We start from the raw sequence: 20,843 nt of genomic DNA on the forward strand, positions 1-20,843 counted from the left end.
TTACGTTTATATATATATATATATATATATATATATATATATAAACTTAACATTTATAATATGAGGCATTCTCTATTTAAATATACACGAATTTGCATACATTTCCAGAACAGAAATCTGAACTCTAACACCAGGTTTAAATTTTGTTGGCATATTAGAGTTAAAGGTGTTTTCAGATGGGATTTTGAATATGTCTTTTTTTGTTCCGCGTTAAATCAGATAATACTGTCAACAGCCAAACAAAATAAAATACCAGGTTAATTATACATTAACAAACCCTTCTGTAAAAACCTGCAGAATATTAACAGGAATAAGACTGTAACGTAATTTCTAAGTGCTGCTGAAGTGGAGATTAAGACAGCGTACATAATGCCAGGCAATCAATGTAGAGCTTGCCAAATCCAGAAAGTGATTTACAGTTTTGTTTCCAAGAGGTTTCGAACTCTAGGTGGTCTGTAGGTGTGCCAAAGTCAATACGAATCTAGATCAAATATTTTAACAGCTTACTGGTGAAAATATAACCAGCGTCAGATACGGGCTCCAGCAACAATAGTAGTATTATGCGTGGAGTCAGTCCTGACGTTTGCCTTGTGTACATGTGTGTGATGTTACCGAAGGCATGCCGTGGCGTTGTTGAAGACCTCTGGTGCCAGGCTGGTGTTGGAGTTGTCGTCTGTACTTGCTGAAAACGGCTCGATGACTTTCTCAGTGAGCGCAGGCAAGGCTGTGTGGAGCAAATCCAGCTTAAGGTTATCTGCAGAGGAGAGATTCCACAGGAGACCTACAACCACAGAAAACCGACACAGATCAGACTGATACAAACACAGTCCAACACAGTGCAAAACACTACTGTTTATAAGTTTAGGGTTTTAAAGTTTTTGAAAGACGTGAAGTTATGTTCACCAAGGCTGCATTTATTTGATTAAAAATATAGTAAAAACTGTAATATTGTGAAATAGTATTACAATTTTCAGCAGGACAACATTAAATTACAAACTAAAGCAAAATAAAAATTACTTACGCCCTATTAAAACAGATTAAAAACAAACCTAATAATAATCCTACAAAAATACAAAAAAAAAAAACATTTGAACCACATCCCTGCTGTTAGTTTATTTCAGGTTCAAAACAAGTTTGTTAATGGTGACACTTTACAATAAAGTTCAATTTATCAATGTTAGCTAATGCATTAGGTATCATAAACTAACAATGAACAGTATTATTAGCATTTTTATTGAATAATTGTACAGCCTTTTTTTAAACTAGGTTATAGTATTCTAATAACCTAGTATTTTGGTTCTAGTATAACTAGGTAATCTAGTTTTTTTACATATATTCAAATTGTGTAAATTAACATTAATTCAGGTCTTCTGAACATTTTTACATACATTAATACATTTTTAGCATTTCAAGTTACATAAACGAACATTAGCCAATGTTTTCTGAACAAACATGAATTAACAATGAACAATACTTTATTTATGAATTACACTACTCAACTGTTCAGAAGTTTGGGATCTGTAAGATTTTAAATGTTTGCGACAGTCTCTTGTGCTCACTATGGCTACACATATTTAATCAAAAATGCAGTAAAATTGTGAAATATTATTAAAATTTTAAATAACTGTTTCCTATTTAAATATACTTTAAAATTTAATTTATTCTTGTAATGCAATGCTAAATTTGAAATTAAATTTATATTAAAGCTTAGGCAAAGTGACCTAAAAACCATCATATAATTAACTGTCATACTTTAAGTGGAGGACACGCATACAGTAGTGTGGTCTAGTATTGTGGCATGTGCTTTGAATGGTTGTGTTGACGTATTCCTCTTATCAGCACATGTGTGTGTGACATGAATGTGACGCAAACATAGACGGTTGGCCACCTGTCAGGTGTTTCTGTGTCTCAGAGTTGCTCTTGCCGAGCAGCTGCACAACCTGTGTGATTCCTCTGCAGCGCTGCACTTCCTCTTTGTTGGCCTGGTTTTTGAAGACCAGGTTCCTCAGAGCAGCGGCCACTGTCTCCTGGACCTGAGGACTGGGGCTGTTCAGCAGGTTGACCAGCGGAGGAATGCCCTTCAGGGTCAGCACCTGTGACGCAGGACACACTCAATGAGATGGTGCAATCCCTGACTAAATGTACTGTGGTGATACCATAGTACACTGATGCAATCAGATGCAGTGTTGCTATTGTTAACTTAAACATTTTTGAATTAAAATTTAAATAAAGCTAAAGTAACATAAGATACAAAAATTAGATGAAAAACTTTAGAAAAATGAAATAAAATAAGTTGGAGTAATAAAATGACTAACACTAAAACTGAAATTATAAAAAAAAATGACAAAAGCATATAACAAAATTAAATTAAAATGAAAATATGCTAATTAAAAAAAAAAAAAAAAATTAAAAAATTTTTCAAAGAATATGGTATAAACATGGTACCTGTCTATATAACTTGATATTACCATGGTACCACATTACACTACCACGGGAGTACCATGGTATTCTTGGAAGTACCATGTAGTATCATATGAAAACCATGGTATATTACCATAGATTTACTATGGTATTATAAAAAATAAACTACAGAAACATCATGGTAACACAATCAGATGGTAGGATGATGGTACTTTGCTCTAACATTCATACATTCATGCCGTAAAAAGGTTTTTGCCCCCTTCCTGTTTTTTTTTATTTTTTGCATATTTGTCACACTTAAAAGATTCAGATCATCAAACAAATTTTAATATTACACAAAGATAACCTGAGTAAATACAAAATGCAGTTTTTAAATGATGATTTCATTTATTAAGGGAAAAAAGCTGTCCAAACCTACCTAGCCCTACGTGAAAAATTATTTGCCCCTCCTCTTAAATCATGAAAGAACTGTGATTAACCACATTATTTTAGAAAGCTGAGTTAAATTTCACTAGCCACACTCAGAATTCATCCACAGCGATGTGAAAGACTCACTGCCAGTTATCACAAACGCTTGGTTGCAGCAAAGGGTGGCACAACCAGTTAGTAGATTTAGGGGGCAATTACTTTTTCATGAAGGGCCAGGCAGGTTTGGACAGCTTTTTTCCCTTAATAAATAAAATCAATATTTAAAAACTGCATTTTGTATTTACTTGGATTATCTTTGTGTAGTATTAACATTTGTTTGATGATCTGAATCTTTTAAGTGTGACAAATATGCAAAAAATTAAAAAACAGAACGGGGGAAAAACCTTTTCACGGCAATGTATAATTCAAATTGTAAAAGACTACCAAGTTAAAGGGGTCATATGACGTTGCTAAAAAAGAACATTATTTGGTGTATGAAATGTGTTTATGTGGTTTAAGGTTAAACAAAACATTATTTTCCACATACTGCACATTATTGTATCTCCTCTATGCCCCGCCTTTCTGAAACACGTCGATTTTTACAAAGCTCATCGGTCTGAAAAGCAAGGTGTACGCTGATTGGCCAGCTTGTGGGGGCGTGTTTAAACGAGGCGTTTTAGGAGGGAGCATGGACGAGTCTTAACTTTTGTGTCCAAAAAACATAACTTCTATAAAACATGGCAATACCAGAAAAACCATGGTAATAGTATGGTAAATTTTTGGCAATCCATAGAAAATGTACCATGGTATTGTCATAAAAATATACTATGGAAACACAATCGTAGTACATTGACCAGTCATTCATTCAGGACTTTGGTATATAATTCAAATACTACAGTATTTATACAATACTCAAATATATTTAAAGGAATACCATGTTAATAACAAAAAGCATTACTTCAATGTACCCTTTGGTGTTTTATAAAATGGTACTTTTTTGTCAATCCAAAGATACTTGTACCATGGTATTCTCATAAAAATATACTATAGAAATACCATGGTAATACCATGATGTTATTAGATGGTGTATACTGTAATTCAAATACTATGTTGGTGATCAAATATATTTCAAGGAATACCATGTCAATACCATGGTAAATGTCCAAAAAAACCAAATAATTTCTACAGTATATGCCTAAAAAGCATGGTAAAACCAAGGTAGTTTATGGTCCAGACCTCTTGCTTGGCCTTGTCATCGGTGAAGGTGCTGTGCTGGATGTAAGCGGCTCCACACAGCTGGTGGCTCTCATCCGTGCTGAACAGATAGTCGACCGCGTCTTGCATCGTCATATCGGCCATAAGCTTCTCTGCGTTCATCCTATCGACAAACGAGTGAGTGAGAGACCGGTCACAGATCATCACAACATAATCGTAACACTACAAAACTCACCCAGAGATGTCCTTGGCCTGTCCGGTCCTGATCATGGACACCCTGGACTCTCCGTTGGATTGCAGGGAAGTCGGGTGTCTCATGGTCCGTTGCATGGTACTGGCCTGATTGCTGTTAGGCATTCTGGGCACATTGCTGTTTCCGTAAGCCTGGGCAGGTTGAGTGGTTGGCACTCTGGTGAGGATCTGTCGGCTGGTTTGGGTGCGTAGAGTGGCGGCGGTGGCGCCGACGTTGCCGGTGGACTGGAAGCCCAGGTCTGGAGCACTGCGGGTGGTGTTGTAGCTGTACAGTTGGTTATTGGTCTGGGTTTGGGCAGGGAGGGTGCCGGTAGCGCTGTAGAAGGACCGATCGAACTTGCCGGAGCCACTGGTCACCCGCTGACCACTGGCGCTGTGGGAGTTGGTGGACTGGCGCACAAAGCCTTGCCTTTGCATAGTCTGGACACAGAAACAAATGAACCTTTTCACTTATGCTGATATCATAATTTGGCATTAAAAAATCTAAATGCAAAAAAATAATTAAATGTTACATTTTAATATATAATTAAATGCAAAATAGAACATTTTAACTAGGGCCATCAAGACTGTGTATCCTTTAGTCTTGATCCTGCAATTATACTCTGAAAACACTTATAGGCCTGAACTTATACACTTAGAGAACCCAAACATTTTATTGTTTGGACAAAGAAACAAGTACATTTTTCACGCTATTTTCATAATTTGTCATTTTCTAAAATCTAAATGCAAATAAATAAATAATGCACATTTTAATTTAAGATTAAATGCAAAATAAAGCATTTTAGCAAGTGTTATCAGGCTGTGTATACTTTAGTCCTAATCTTATAATTATACCCAGAAAACATCATAGTCTGGTCATAGAGACAAGTACATTTTTCACTCAAAATTTTCATTTTGATATTACAATTTCTAATAAAAAATCTGAATGCAACAAAAGGCAAATTTAAATGTGTAATTAAAAGCAATACAGAGCATTTAACTAGTGCTATCAGACATTAGGCCTAATCTATACACTGAAAACATCAGACAACTCTGAAACCAACGTTTTCATTTGTATAGTCTGCATAGTCTGGACGCAGAAACAAGTCAATTTTTTCACTTAGATGTTAATGCTGAGATCATAATTTGTAACTAAAAAAAAAATCTAAATGCAAAAATTTTAATGCAAAAAAAAAAAATGCAAATTTGTATTTATAATTAAATGCACAATAGAGCATTTTAACCAGTACTCTCAGATTTTAGTCAATTTTATGATTATACACGGAAAACACCATACATCTGCATAGTCTGGAGATAGAAACAGTTTGATTTCTCACTTTAATTTTCATGCTGATTTCATAATTTGTAATGGAAAGAAATGCAACACAAATGTTAATTTATAATGCAAAAATAAAGCATTTGTAACGAGTGCTATCATACTGTGTATACTCTAGTCCTAATCTTAAAATTATACACTGAGAACGACTCTGAACCCATCATTTTAATTTAATCCCTGCCCTGCCTTTTGCCTGAACAAGAGTGTTAGCCGAAAGTATAACTATGGGCATGTCCATGAATTAAAATGCAAGCAAAGTGGCTCTACGTCTAGTCAAACTATGAAGCAACAGTGTGCCGTTTGTGAGAAAATAACTGAATGATTTGTGTACAAGTATGTCCGTGAATAATTCAACAACAAAACGTTTTTTATGCACTTAAAAACAACATAAATTAAGTAACACAATGCACAAGCCATTTAAAACACAGACGGCATTAAGATTCCTGCAGATACACCCAAATGTAAAGAAGGGTTGGCAGAATACCTAGAAACCATGCAGGCCGTTTGGTAATACAACACTGGGATGAGTCAGAAAAAGTGAAGGAGAGGAGTGGTTTCATTTAGCCTTTTTCCTTTATTTCTTGCACAACTCTATATAGAAAAAGTGAGCAAGTCGCAAATTCAAGTTTTTTTTTAATGCAAGTAGTATAAAAGTGAACACATAGGACTATATGGACACACTACAGACTAACTATGTAAAATTAGGTGAAGGTAGTAACTGCTTTTCATCCACTGACGTCTTTCATGGATTGATTTGTGCCTATTAACTATTGTTGTTTTTATAAGAATAGCATTTCGAATTCAGAAAAATATACGTGTAAACCAGGTTATTAATGGCAAGCTAAAGACCGTTTGACATTTCACATGTTTCCATTGTTATCCTGAAAGATGACTGAAAGGTGAATAATGAAAAAATGTGCTTTACCCACCCAACCGTGGGAAACTGAGATGCAGAATTAATTTACACACACCTGATGATGTGCATAGACATATATGTGCGAACACATGCAGAGTGCATATGGAACAAATAAATGTTTAGATATACATATTTCGATGACATTTACCCCATTTGTCATGGTTCCTCCTCTGCTGAACGAGGGTCCGCTGAGAGACGCGCCGGGAGAGAACTTGAAGTCATAAAACACACCGTCACTTTCAGGGCCTGCAATTGAATTATGACAAACGACAAATAAAATATGCATTCAGGGACATTTTGAATTATGAAAATAAAAATATAAAACTCACAACTATCCTCTATAAGGTACGTATTTTACAGAGGTTAACTCTTCGTTGGTACTTCTGTGGTCTATAACAAAATGAGAGATCACGGTCCTCTGAAAACAGGTTTTTACTGAAACAATTACTTTATTATGGCTTTATCCAAGTCAAAGAAATTATTTAATATGACTGAATGAAACCAAATAGCTTGGTTTACAACAAAAGAGATTTTTTTTTTTAGAAAAAGAAAGCGCACATTTTCACTTTTTACAGTATTGAATTGGCTAGTGGTTTATCCATTAACAATTAAGAGTTTATATTAGAAATCATGGACTATTTGTTATGTGTAATGTACTTCTAAATTAACTAGTTATATAAAGGCAAAGACAATATTTAACATGACTGAATGAAACCAAATACCTTGGTTTAAAATAAAAGTGATTTTTAGAAAAAGAAATGGCTCATTTTCACTGTTCATCACAGTATTGAATTGCTTACATATAGTGATTTATCCATAAATAATAAGAGTTTATAGAATCAATGCATTTTTAACATGTATAATTTACTTCTAAATTTACTGGTTTTATTCAAGTCAAAGAAATTATTAAATATGACTGACTAGTTTTATAAAGGCAAATACATGACATAATATGACTGCATGAAACCAAATACCTGTGTTTAAAATGAAAGTGATTTTTTTAGAAAAAGAAATTGTTCACTTTCACTTTTTACACTATTACATTTCCTCTGGTGGTTGACCTATTAATAAAAAGAGTTTATATTAGAAATCAACTCCATCAAACAATTACACATTTCTTGTAACAATTCTTTTGTTCTCTTGGGACAAAAAAATTATAATAATAAAATAAAAAATAAAAAAATCAAGAGACCGGATTTTAACCTTCAATATGCAAATATACTAAACAAATAACGAGGAGCTGTTTATCAAGAGGCTATTTATGGCGGAGTAAAACAACTCCAAAAGCACTCAAATTAGGCACATTTTTCTTGAAAAACTATTACTTTATTACTTATTTTATATATTATTTGATGGTTAGCCTAGCTAAAACTAAAAACACATTTAAGCAGTTTCGCATGTTGGCCTACATACTACGTACTTACTATAGTAATTGCAAGTCAAAAATTCCGCTAATAGTTTCATGGTGTTACCTTTTGAGTGTAAACTGTAAAAAGTACCACGATTTCACCATAAAGTATCACAGAAAAAAATATGGCAATACCATGGAACGCTTTTGAAAATGAAGTCCAGGGAAGATGAATATCATGGTATTCCCATATTTAAGCACGAAACAAGGCCGACCAAAGTGCTGCACAACATACGATAATATATAACAAGGAGAAAATCAGTAAACAAATAGAAACTATTCAAAATCCATACAACAACAAAAGCAGATTAAAACAATTCAAAGGCACATATTAGTACATGTTAAAAGCCAGAGAGAAAAGATGTGTTTTAAGATATGACTTGAACTCAGATAAAGTGGAAGCCATTCTGATGGGAACTGGTAAGTTGCTCCAGAGGGTGGGACCAGCCACTTCAAAGGCTCTAGATCCTGTGGTTTTTAAGCGGGTTCTAGGGGTCTGAAGGAGAAATTTGCCCTCTGATCTTAGTCCCCTCTTCGAGGAGTAGGGGTGGAGTAAATCACACAAATAAGACTGTGCTTGATTGTTAAGTGATTTATAGACAAGTAGCAATTTCAAGAATCTAGCTGCAGCATTTTGAACTACTTGTAGCCGAGAGATTTGGGACTTTGATATTCCGAAATAGAGGGCGTTGCAGTAATCCAGCCGAGACGTAATAAAGGCATGGATAGCAACCTCTAGAGAGCTTTTTGAGAGAAATGACTTGATTTTAGAAAGGGAGCGAAGATGGAAGAAGCTAGAACCTACTACAGCACTAATTTGTTTATCAAATTTTAAGGAATTATCAAACAACACACCCAGATTTCGAACATGGGGAGAAATGAAGGAGTTTAAGGTCCCGAGATTGGGTTGAATACTTGCCCTATGTTCTGAGGGACTAAAAACAATAACTTCCGTTTTATCTGGGTTCAAGAATAGAACGTTTTTAGAAAGCCATGATTTGACATCAGTAAGACAAGCAGTAAGAGTACCAATGGTAAAGTTTGTTTTCTTAGTCAGAGGCAAATACATTTGTAGGTCATTGGCGTAACAGTGAAAAGAGACGTTGTGTTTTCTAAAAATAGAGCCCAGAGGAAGAAGATAAAGAGTAAAAATCATATCAAAAGTAAAAAAAACGAAAACACATGCCGATTCCGTTTAAAAGCCGTGTGTTATCAGCTGAAGCGCACTCACTGGTGGGGGAAGAGAGTCCGGACACGCTTTTGCTGCTGGTTTTGGACTTGCTCCTCTTGATGGTGTGAACCTGCTCCAGAACTCGCTGCTGCGCGGATCTCAGCTCGTGATCGGACGGAAGCGCGAGAGACGTGTCCTCCACATCTCCGATGGACAGAGCCGATTTTAAAGGTTCGGGCATCATTTTGGCTTTTGTCTCCACTCCAGAGACAGGCGAGGTCCAATTCGTAAAGCTCCAACTATCTGCTCCGTCTGGCTGCTCTGCGTTTGATTCAGGGGTTGACTCACAGAGAGATCCACCTGGTCCTGCCCTCATTCACGCCCATTCAACACCTGTTCTTCTGCTCCTCTCACTCCTGATTACACTAAGAAAGCTCAGTGATGATAGAACAAAGCGTCACTTTTAATAAGGATAATAGATATACTTTAAAAGGGTCCAATTTTCATTTTAATATTATGGAAAGGGCGTTAGGCACGACGCGCAGGTGTATTTATTCACAAAGCATCTTAAAGAGTCCTGTGACTTTTACACATTTAAAAGGCTATGTCATAAAATATCGAAAGACATAATTCTCCATTAAAAGCGTTCATTAAGTGGCACCTTCCGGTAGAAAATATAGTCCCTATATAAACAGAACGAGGTGACGTTGACATTAAGCAGCCAATCAGAGCGCTGTATCGAGCATCCGGGACCGAAACTGTCTGTGAGTTTAAAAAAATAATAATAAAAAATAAAAATAATGAAATCAGATGAAAAAAAAAATGAATAAAATGTATAGTATTTAAGATAAATATAATAATGATGCACATACGTACTTAAATACAGCATGATGAAATTCTCCAGAGTCCAGAAGTTATTCCAAAAGAACTGTATATTGTTAGATTAAAAACAATAGTTATAGGGGACAAAAGAAATATGATTACAGTTTACATCTAGAGTATTTTAGCGGTTTAATTAAGTTATACAATTAAAATAAATATTAATGTAATATCAACACGACTAATAACATTTTTGTTGTTATGTATCATTTTTATTTAAAATAGCTCAATAAAATGATGCATGTATTTAATACTGCATATAAGCAAAATCAAGGTAAAACATTGATTTATATCAATTTATTGTGCAGTATATATGGCCATAAGCATGTGGCAACAACAACTATACTACACTTGGTTACAGCTTTACCATATTCGACAAATTAAATTGATTACATTTAATTTACATTTTTCTCAGTATCAAAAATGTTTACATTTATTTGAAAAAAAAAAGGCTGCTTTGCATCAAAATTGAAAAAAGTTAAATTGTTAATATATTTTTGAATTTTTATTTTTTTTATACTAATATACATTTACTAGTTTTCATTCAACAATATAATTGTATGCATTTTTGTACTATCCCTCTAGTATTCCCTCAACAATCCCTCAAATGAGTTACTAGGGGAAAAGCTGCCAATCCAGTTGTTGCAGGAGAACTGCAACCCATCAGAAAGGGCGTCTACAGAGGGTTGAAGCAACCTGAGCAACCCCAAATGAACTCTCAAGTGCCATTTCACTTTTAGCATTTACTTTTAGTGTTTCACTAGCACTGCTGATGGTATAAACATGTTTGTCTACCTATTAATTTAAGACATTGTTTTCTTATGAACAAAGACCTTTTAAGTGCAGCCCCGAGGCCATGCATGAGCACGACTGCTGAGAACCTCCATGACTAAGGTAAGGACTCATCAGCAGAGCAGACTGCATTAGTAAAAACACATGTGCAGACAGCGGCTCCTGCCACACCCAGAGTCATCTGCACGGGCAGGTCCCGCTCCACAATGTGTCATCACTGATGTTAGAACACGTCAACAGTAAATGACAGCGTATACTCTTTAAGACAGCGAATGGGAAAGTCTTTGGCTTTGTCCTATTCTGAAGGAACAAAGAGGAGGAGCGGTAACTTTCTCTTCTTGTACTTCTTAAGTTCGAACAAATAACCACACAATTAAAAAACAATTTTACTGGGAGTACTCAAGTTATATATACAATAATATCTGTATCTCTATCAAATATCGCTAGTTTACTATGTTCATAGATGTAAATTTTGAGAAGGACGTCAAACGTTATTTTCAAAAACTGAACTAGCTCTAATATCTACTAAATGTAGCAACTGACAGTATACTGTATATTTGTGTAATAACAGCTACCATGAACAATTTTTCAAGTTACTAAAGATTCTCATAATACTTGACCAATACTGCACCCTTGTGGTAAGTAGATCACATTAAAACTAAATAAAAACACTAGATTGCTGAAAAATTGATATGCATTGTTTATTCTTTTTATAAAAGGTACAGTTATGTAATAAACTGTTACATTAGAGAGACATGAGATTATTGACAGGTTAAACAAAAGGAAGATGCACAATAATGGAGTGGTTTGACCAAACAATCTAATAATAGTTACAGTACACTGTATGGTTTTATTCTTCTCCGCTTGACTTTCTCAAACAGTAACTGAAAATATGAGGTTTCTTCTGGTTTCCCAAAATGGTCTTATCATGGACATAACCTTAACCGTTAGCCATCCAGTTCACAATGAATGCAGAAAACATCACAAACTCATGGTTGGAAACATTTAACAAATAAAGGACAGAAACACCTGCGCAGCAGGTCTCCATTTACAAATGTTAGCAAAGAGAAGAACATTCAATTAGCAAGTGATTATAAGCTGTCATATGCCATTCATACTGGTCCATTCTTCTAAAGCAGTGGCTTTCAAGTTTCAACCTTTATGAGTTTTGATATTTGAAGGCCCCTATTATATATATAACACTATATTATATTAGTTGTGTGTGTTTTAACTGTATGCTCTTCAAATAAGGGAAAAAATATGATTTCAGTTTACATCTTGAGATTATGTATTGTTAACATTTTAATTTAGATAACTAAATAATACATTTTAATTGTTATTTTTAATTAATAATTATTAATAATAACAATGTTAATGTGTATATTAACCATATGTATTGATTTTTATTTTAATTATATATATATATATATGTATATATGTTTTTTTTTAAATAATTTTAAGTCATTCTGTGATCCTGGTTGAGAACCATTATGAAATAATTAAGTAAAGTGAAGTAGATCTGTCATGCAAGTAATGATTTTAATAACTTATTGTCTAATTTTCTGGTTTCTTTGCTCCCAGGTATAAGTATCCCCAATATCGATGTGAAAAAGCTGCATAGTTAATAAAACCAGGTAAGTGTTCAGTTAAGACATTATAAAATAGTGATAAGTTCTAATTCCACTCAAATGTCACATTTGGTTTAACTATCTGGCTACAAATGAATAGAATCCTTACTGTCTAGTGGTTTTCGCAAATGGTCCGAGGATAAAACCTTGGGGGACTCCTTAAGCTGTTCTTGAAAGCTACTTAGTGCCAGTCTCATCTGGTCCTCAGTGCCTTGCAGTGCCTTCACCTCCATGCTGTAGAAGACGTACAGCATCAGTGTGGAGAGGAGGACGGCAAAGCACAGTGCCCCCAGCAGGTAGAAAGAGGCTTTGGGAAAGGGCTGTTCAGTTCCCAGAGCAAACAATGGGACAGCGGCGATTGCTAGCTCAAGCACTAACAGGACAAGACCCATAATGCCTGTACGCGCTGCTGTGTGGCGCATGCGCTCAGCGCAGTGGAGACCCACCTTTACTTCAGTACGAGCTTCATTGACTGTGTTGACCAGCTCAGGAAGCTTATCTGAGAAAGAAAGAGACAGAATGGAAAACCATACACTAACATTTAAATGTTTGAGTTCAGTTAGATTTTTTTATAATTTTTTTTAAAGAAATCAATACTTTTATTCATTACAATGGATTAAATTAAGTGACAAAGACAAAATTTCAAATAAATGCTGTTCTTTTAAACATTCTATTCAGCTTTCTTTCTGTATTACGGTTTTGATAAAAATATTAAACAGCACAACAGTTTTGAACTTTGATAATAATAAGAAATGTTTCTTGAGCAGCAAATCAGCATATTAGAATGATTTCTGAAGGATCATGTGACACTGAAGACTGGAGTAATGATGCTGAAAATTCAGCCTTGCATAAATTAGATGTTAAAATATATTAAAATAGAAAACAGTTATTTGAAATTGTAACAATGTTTCACAATATTATTGTTTTTGCTGTATTTTGAATCAAACAAATGAATTCTCAAAAAGCATCATTTACTCACCCTTAAGTTGTTTCAAACTGAAAATGTTTTTTTTTTAATTTAATTATTAATTTATTCATTCATGTACGTATGTATGTATTTATTTATTTAGAAGTTTTGAGCAATATGACAGAGTAATTAATATTTTTTGGGTGCACTGTTCCTTTAAAGCACATTGCATATCCAAAAAACAAGCAAGCAAACCCAAGCAGTCAATTCTCAAACTTTATTAAAGCGCATCAAAATAGAGAGCATTGGTTTATTGGCAAGATTTTTTTGTTGTTGTTGTTGAAGCAAAAATGTGTGTATTTAATATTGTAAGATCCCCAAAACTGAAGAGCAAATACCTGAAACACAGCCAGATTGCCGCTCTGAGCACCCATTTCCCTTTGTAGTCGGTGTAAACAGGAACTCGGCCGTGAGAGCCTCGTGGTCAGAGTAAGGGAAGGGATGTCCAGGAACAGGGCCCTTAGTGGTGGACAAAGACTCACAGCTCACATCCACTTCCCCTGATCCCTGCCAGAAAAACAGCGCTGTTTCATTCATGAGCATACAGGTAAAGAAAGCTGTTTTAAAGAGAAGTAGATCTGACGTAATAATTTTGTTAATTTGTTTAATTTTCTTGTCATTCGTGTCTGTAGGAGTTCCTTTTGTTTAAATGACTAAACCAGAGCATAAGCAACAGTATGGGGATTAGAAAAACACTGCTTAATAACAGAAAACGCCACTTAATAATAACAACCAGTAGAAAACCCAACAAGTATCTAATATTTACCTTGAACAGGATGTAGTCTATCCGGACTCCTCCTCCAAATGGAACAAGCCCATCTGTGTTTGTGAATGGGTTTTCAGATATATGAGTGTGTCCCTCCTCACATCCCTGAAACAAATGACAGGATGGCTGTCATAAATCATAATTTAGAAAGCAAGGTGACTTTACATTGCACACACTCAGTCATTACGAGAATCCAGGCAGCATCACAGTACTAACATCAAAGTCCGCCGTCTCACTGAAGCTGTCCTGAAGTCCTGTGTAGTTTCTCAGCAGTCTGGTGCCGAGATCGTCCGGGTGCATGTTCAGATCTCCACCCAGAATCACCACGTCCGCTCCAGCACTAGTGTGCCTTTATCGAAAAAGACAGCCAGTCGTTAGCATTATATATGTAAGCCAGTTCTGAGAAGAAAAAAAAAAAGTGTCAATTGTGAGATATAAACTCAACATTACAAGAAAAAAAGTCAGAGTTGTGAGATATTTTCAACAAAACCATTGACCAGTTCAGTGGGATCTCAAAAGTTGAGCGGCACTTTTTTTAGCACTGACTGCTTTACGAATCTGTTGCAATCTGATGCAGTTTTGCAAAGAGGCTGTTATTAAAGAACTGTGCAATTAAAACCTCTGTGAGGCTCAAAATAAACCTGCAGCCATGGCTAAATATAGCAGACGTTTAGCACCTTATGAACTGTTGCAGCTCCCAGGCTTGAACCACTCGGTGCGGGAGATACGAGTCTTTCTCTCTGCAATATTCTGCATGCAGCTGCAAAGAGAAGAAACTGCTGTAAAAGAGTAGAAGCTAAAAAGAATAATTAAATAATAAGAAAAAATGCTCAAAAGAAAAAAGCACACACAAAAAAATGTAAATGATAAATAATTAATAAATACTACAATAAATTAAAATATAATAAACAATAACAAATACTATAATGCTATATAAATAACACTGATATATGCATTTTGCATGAACTTACATGAGTGATAAATATATGAACCTTCAGCCCACGGATGTTGAGCAAGACCTTCCCGACGGCTTTACCACCAAACCAGTCACCATGTTGAGCCTGATATAAGAATTGATCATTAACAAGCCATCAGAACAACCACACATCTCTGACACTGAAAGAGGAAACCGAGGCCACATACATGCATAAAAACGAGTTTATTTACAACAGTCTGTGTCTATAATGGGTGTACTGTTTACTTTTCACAGGATGACAAATAGTGGATCTGCATGATAAAATACTGCTTAAAAAAAACTTTTACTTTTTAAAATAATTTTTTTTATTATGCATAGTCGTAAGTATTTTATAAAAGCAATATGGTATTTAAGAGTGCTATGTTGCAAATATATAGTACAGGAAACAATCATGCTTGTGTTAGACTGCATTATTGAATTAAATGCTATTCTTCCTTTCTTTACTTTTACATTTAAGTAGAAGAGCAGGATGTTTGTGCATGTAACTGATCAGACTGACCATATATGGATATCCATTTAATGAGTATCTGTACAGAAAGGCATCATGGATTCGATGTCTGGAAAACACGGCCAGTCCGCTCCCTATAAATCCACTGAAGATGAGAAGTTTCTTTAAGAGAAAATGCATCTTTATCTGTGCCCTTTATTCATATCGGTTTGTGCATTTCAAGAACCTTTAGTAAAAATGTTGTTATGTGTCATTTTCATGCATTATAGATCATGACTGACCTTTTAAAATAATAGGAGTACGGATAGACGCTGCTAAGCTTCTTCTTTAAAAACAGAAAGTCTTTCTCACACCAGACCTGGAACAAACAGCCCCAGAAAAACATGACAATATTACAGTACAAACCTGTATTTAAAAAAAAAAAAATCTAGTACTGACATATTTGCTTCTTATTGTTCAAACAGTTCATTCAATGATTATCAATGGTTTAAACTGAGAGAAGAGGCTTCTCTCAATGTGTGGAATATCTGTGACAGTACAAATAATACGAATAGCCATATATTTGATGTTTAGATTTAAACATCTGTACGTGTGGAAGTTTATGTTTTACCTCCTGTAGTAACACTATATCAAGCTGTTCCTGACTCAGCAGGTCTCCGATCAGAACAAACCGCTCTTTGCAGTTCTTACTGAGGTATCGGATCCCCCTAAAACAATCACAACAAACTACATTGGCTTATACGCCCCTTTATACTATTATCTTGCATTCATGGATAATTTGTAGCAAATTATTCGTTAATACTATAACTTCAGTGCAAAGATTTTCACTAGAAATGAAGAGAAAATAAAAAGATTTTGCAAAATGCATTTTAACAGAAATTCAATTTCTTTAAAAAAATTTAATGAAAACCAAATCTCCATATGCAAATCTGTAATTCCTGCAACATACAGTAAATGTTCAAATACAATAGTTTAAGTAATTTTTCAGTTCTTACTGAGGTATCGGATCCCCCTAAAACAATCACAACAAACTACATTGGCTTATACGCCCCTTTATACTATTATCTTGCATTCATGGATGATTTGTAGCAAATTATTCGTTAATACTATAACTTCAGTGCAAAGATTTTCACTAGAAATGAAGAGAAAATAAAAAGATTTAACAGAAATTCAATTTCTTTAAAAAAATTTAATGAAAACCAAATCTCCATATGCAAATCTGTAATTCCTGCAACATACAGTAAATGTTCAAATACAATAGTTTAAGTAATTTTTTGTTTTATGCTTTTTATTAGATGAAAAACAATTATTATGAATTATATTTATTATGAATAGCTCTAAAAATTAATTGAATAAAAAAATGTGTATAAAGTGTTATTTTAGTTTCATTGAGATACTATTAGTTTTTTTCTGACTTTATTTTAAGTTTTTATTTTTTTATTTAAAGATGCTTTTTATGGTTTTAGTTTTAGTTAACTATAATAACCCTGGCAATATCAACAATGTTTAGAAAAAGCATGCTGTTAACTAAGAAAATACAGGTGCATCTCAAAAAAAAGTTTTTGACTTTCATGAGCTGTAAGCTCTAATCATCAAAATGAAAACAAAATAACTTTTGAAATGTTTTACTTTACATGTAACGAATCTAGAAAATATGAAAGTTTCACTTTTTTAAATAAGTTACAAAAAATGAACTTTTTCACAATATTCTATTTTTTTGACATGCACCTGTATTTAAAGTATTTTTCTGACAATATTTTAAACATTTGTCTTGTCTTTAGTACAATATCACATAAAAGAAGAATAAAAAAAAAAGTATGATACGATCATTTTATAGTCATATTGGATATTGTGTAATCAACAGGAACTGGAACTTTCTACAGGGACATTTTTATCCAATGGAGTATCGTAATGTGTTCTAAAGGATCTAGCTTTTGTTTTGTGTTGTGCTGAAATCCTATAAAACATTCCCAGTAGGATCAGTTAAATATCATTTAGGAATATGAGAACTCTGCATTTCTTCAGCTAAAGGAATCTCACCAGCAGTTGAGAGAGAAGACACGGAATCTGATTGGTGCTGAGGTTGTCATGGCGATGGGTCTTATGGGATGGTTACAGCCAGTCTGTGAGGATAAAGGAGAGAATCCAGTTTACGCTTAAACCAGTTCCGACACGCAAAACAAAACGGTTTGATTCAGTTGTGAATTACTCAGAACGAACGTCACTGTACGTTTTGAAACTGTTTACACAAAATACTGCACAAAAAAAAAAAAAAAAAAAACTTTTTTCAGTGCATTAAAAGTTTTTTGGGTTAGTGAGACTACAAGTATACTGGTTTATCTTTATGTATGAAATATACTGTGGAAAATATTAAATACTATAAAAATAAATTATTATTAATCAGATACATTCAGCTTACAAACATGACATAAATTTCATAAATACATACATTTTAGCTCCCACCTCATCAACACAAAACCACCACTACAACCAATCTAAAATAAAACCTATTTCATATTTACCTGACCTGCCTAAAACAAAAGCAAGACTGGTGCTTGTTAGTCCACAGCTTTCTAAAAGAAGTAACCATACAAGTAACTGAAATACCTTTGAGCCAGAGTAAAACCACAGACAGAGTCCCTGATACACAAACGCTCATCTAACACACAGCGTTCATAAATCATAAAGCCCAGCAGTGCTGCTGGATATCATTATGGCTCCACCTCAGTCCCGAGGGTCAAAGGTCTAGGCTACTCACTGTGTTGCCATGGTGACACTTACTGTACACAACACACCCTGCAGAGTGACTGCAAAGATAACCTTGCGTGTGTATAAACACACACATACATGCATGTAGTACATATTAGACTAACTACAAAATACTAGCCTATAATTACTCATAGTTAAGTATATAATATATATATATAACTACTTATATATATATATATATATATATATATATAAATGATTTAAACCTGCATTAAACTTATTGTTTTGATGCTTTAAAACCCCTTTTCGTCTTTGACCCTTGTATTACTCCTCCTTATATTAGTGTAGGCTATATATTTTTTAAATAAATAAATAGCATTGTGGCAGTACCATCCCTTACAACAACAACAACAAAAGGGTACTATGGTACTACAATGTTTTTGTACCATGGTATATATCAAAATAACATGGTATTGTCATCACTACAGTAATATTATGGCACATCATACACTAAAATGTACCATGGTATTTTTATGATACCATATTCTTGCAAATCCCAAAGATCCTTCTAACATAAACTCCCAGCAGCTTTACATTCGTCCTAAGCTGAATCTCAATGGCAGCGTGTGCTTGTGATGACAGTAAATCAGTCTGTATTAATTTTACACCAGTAAGCAACAGCATTTGCTCCAGCGTTCTGACCATCCAGGGACAGTAAACACAGACGCAGCTGCTGCACACAAGCACTGAACGGCGCCAGGACGATCCGTGTTTACTGCTGATACCAGACAGACCAGACCAGTGATTGGGCCAATTTTACAATCTGTGTTTTAGGGAAGCCGGTTTCCATCATGGGGGAAAAAATCTGAGAAAAAAGTAAGAACTGTGAGATATATAAACTAAGAACTGCATGAAACCTTAAGAAATGAGAGATATAGGCCCGGTTTCACAGACAGGGCTTAGATTAAACCAGGATTAGGCCATAGTTCAATTAGGACATTTAAGTAATTTTTATTAACATGCCTTAAAAATAACATGCCTTAAAAAAAACATTACTGGTGTGCATCTTGAGACAAAACAAAGGCACTGATATGTTTTAAGATCAGTCAGTGCAAGGTAATTTCAGTTGAAACAGCTCAGAATTACATTTTAGTCTGGGACTAGGCTTAAGCCTTGTCTGTGAAACCGGGGGATAAACTTAGAATTCTAACTTTTTTCTGGCAATTCCGAGTTTTTTATCTCGCAATTCAAACTTTTTTCTTAGAATTCAAATTTACATATTTAAAAATCTCAGAATTCTGGTTTGTTCTTGCAATTCCGACTTTTCTGCGACTTTTCCGATCTCACAACCCAATTTTATTTTATTTTTATTCTGTGGTGGAAATGGGGTTCCATAGATTTTACCAGGAAACCTTGAATAACAAAAATGTGTGTGTTTGTGTGTATATGTATGCATGTATGTATGTATGTATGTATGTATGTATAGCATTATAGTGTGTGTGTATATATATATATATATATATATATATATATATACACACACACTATAATGCTCGTGTGTGCAAATACACACACACACACACTGTAATATGTAAAACAAATTAACAAGTAAGTTGTTGCAGGTGCATGGGTTTATAACATTAAAGTGCACTGGTATTTTCATTAAATGTTAACGTTTATAAAATGACCAGTTGGGTAGATTACTTAAGGTGACTAGTGCAAACATATGATGCCGTATACATACGCCTAAAGAACACTTTACAATTATTGTTAAAATTATACAAAACATCAAAGCACGTATCATCTGCGCTCATATGCTGCAGAATGCATTTAATTAAAGGCTGTTAAATGTAATCGAGTCATATGTGCTGGAGATCTGATCTTACCTTTGTGCTGGTCACTACTTCGCTCTATCAATCCAAATGCGTTCTAGTTGTTATAAACAAACTTTCATGAGCTCAGTGTCTCATATCCTGTCCATCTACATTCAGACCGCTACTTCCTCATCTGCCACTGACCTGGATGTCGTCTGTAGAAAAGTCATTCAGCTTTATCAAACGCGTCTGATGGATATTTTACGTTTAACTTTAAACGTTTAATTTGTAAAATGAGCAAACGTGTTCATTTCTCAACTGCTGAGCGCAAAATAAAGCGTGACTGACACACGGGTTTGTATCGCGCATATTCAGAGTTTTTTAATACAGTGTTTAAAGTTTACTTTTTGTTTGTTTGTTTCCATACAAGAGCTACTTTGCAGCAAATGAAGTTCAACGTGAGTACGCCGACTCTCAGACGTTACGGTTTCGTCATTACCAGCGCCACGTTGACTGGAATGCTGGGAAATTGAGTTTTCTTAAGGAAACGCTCACTTATTATTGTCTCTGTTTGGTGAAGTACAATGTCTCAAAATATTAATTGGCATATTTTAAATATTCACTGTCTAATTTCAATTAAATAGCTGTTAAATCACTATTTGGGGGTAAATTATTTTCCAGATGTTGCTTAAGTAGATTACCTTGTCATGTGTTTCCTGTTACTTTTCTCAGCGCTTGTAAAGATGGACCAATCAGGG

At 34.5% G+C, this 20,843-nt stretch overlaps 2 protein-coding genes across 4 annotated transcripts; both read right to left on the reverse strand.

The window, feature by feature from the left end:
* Nucleotides 1–583: 583 nt before the first annotated feature.
* On the reverse strand, nt 584–9,497 carry LOC107724517 (plakophilin-1-like). The gene is made up of 6 exons (XM_016533491.1): nt 9,167–9,497; nt 6,676–6,773; nt 4,280–4,716; nt 4,066–4,207; nt 1,889–2,093; nt 584–781 (listed from the first exon to the last, which is right to left on the reverse strand). Exons 1-6 carry the CDS (start codon nt 9,480–9,482, stop codon nt 609–611), a joined length of 1,371 nt encoding a protein of 456 aa, XP_016388977.1. The 5' UTR covers nt 9,483–9,497; the 3' UTR covers nt 584–608.
* Nucleotides 9,498–12,256: 2,759 nt separating this feature from the next.
* smpd2b (sphingomyelin phosphodiesterase 2b) lies at nt 12,257–20,575 on the reverse strand. 3 transcript variants are annotated; one of them, XM_016533495.1, is made up of 11 exons: nt 20,290–20,575; nt 17,603–17,685; nt 16,173–16,269; nt 15,844–15,920; nt 15,614–15,707; nt 15,110–15,199; nt 14,816–14,898; nt 14,355–14,487; nt 14,139–14,243; nt 13,711–13,879; nt 12,257–12,904 (listed from the first exon to the last, which is right to left on the reverse strand). In XM_016533495.1, exons 2-11 carry the CDS (start codon nt 17,650–17,652, stop codon nt 12,492–12,494), a joined length of 1,311 nt encoding a protein of 436 aa, XP_016388981.1. In that variant the 5' UTR covers nt 17,653–17,685; nt 20,290–20,575; the 3' UTR covers nt 12,257–12,491. The 3 variants fall into 3 exon arrangements, with proteins under 3 accessions (XP_016388981.1, XP_016388980.1, XP_016388982.1); XM_016533494.1 differs by having other exon boundaries at nt 20,158–20,575; XM_016533496.1 differs by lacking the exon at nt 20,290–20,575 and adding an exon at nt 18,090–18,114.
* Nucleotides 20,576–20,843: the final 268 nt, after the last annotated feature.

The sequence above is a fragment of the Sinocyclocheilus rhinocerous genome, unplaced genomic scaffold (genome assembly GCF_001515625.1).
Source record: "Sinocyclocheilus rhinocerous isolate Xijiao unplaced genomic scaffold, SAMN03320098_v1.1 scaffold1206, whole genome shotgun sequence".
In the NCBI taxonomy this organism is placed as follows: domain Eukaryota; kingdom Metazoa; phylum Chordata; class Actinopteri; order Cypriniformes; family Cyprinidae; genus Sinocyclocheilus; species Sinocyclocheilus rhinocerous.

Excerpts from the sequence above, each read along its gene's own strand:
- smpd2b (XM_016533495.1), bottom strand. The coding sequence starts at position 17,652 with ATGACAACCTCAGCACCAATCAGATTCCGTGTCTTCTCTCTCAACTGC. Across the intron at positions 16,270-17,602 it reads GTCTTCTCTCTCAACTGCTG|GGGGATCCGATACCTCAGTA; the intron begins GTGAGATTCCTT and ends TGATTGTTTTAG. Across the intron at positions 14,244-14,354 it reads GTGAGACGGCGGACTTTGAT|GGATGTGAGGAGGGACACAC; the intron begins GTTAGTACTGTG and ends CATTTGTTTCAG.
- LOC107724517 (XM_016533491.1), bottom strand. The coding sequence starts at position 9,482 with ATGAGGGCAGGACCAGGTGGATCTCTCTGTGAGTCAACCCCTGAATCA. Across the intron at positions 6,774-9,166 it reads CGGACTCTCTTCCCCCACCA|GCCCTGAAAGTGACGGTGTG; the intron begins GTGAGTGCGCTT and ends ATTCAATTGCAG. Across the intron at positions 4,208-4,279 it reads CAGGCCAAGGACATCTCTGG|GATGAACGCAGAGAAGCTTA; the intron begins GTGAGTTTTGTA and ends GTTTGTCGATAG.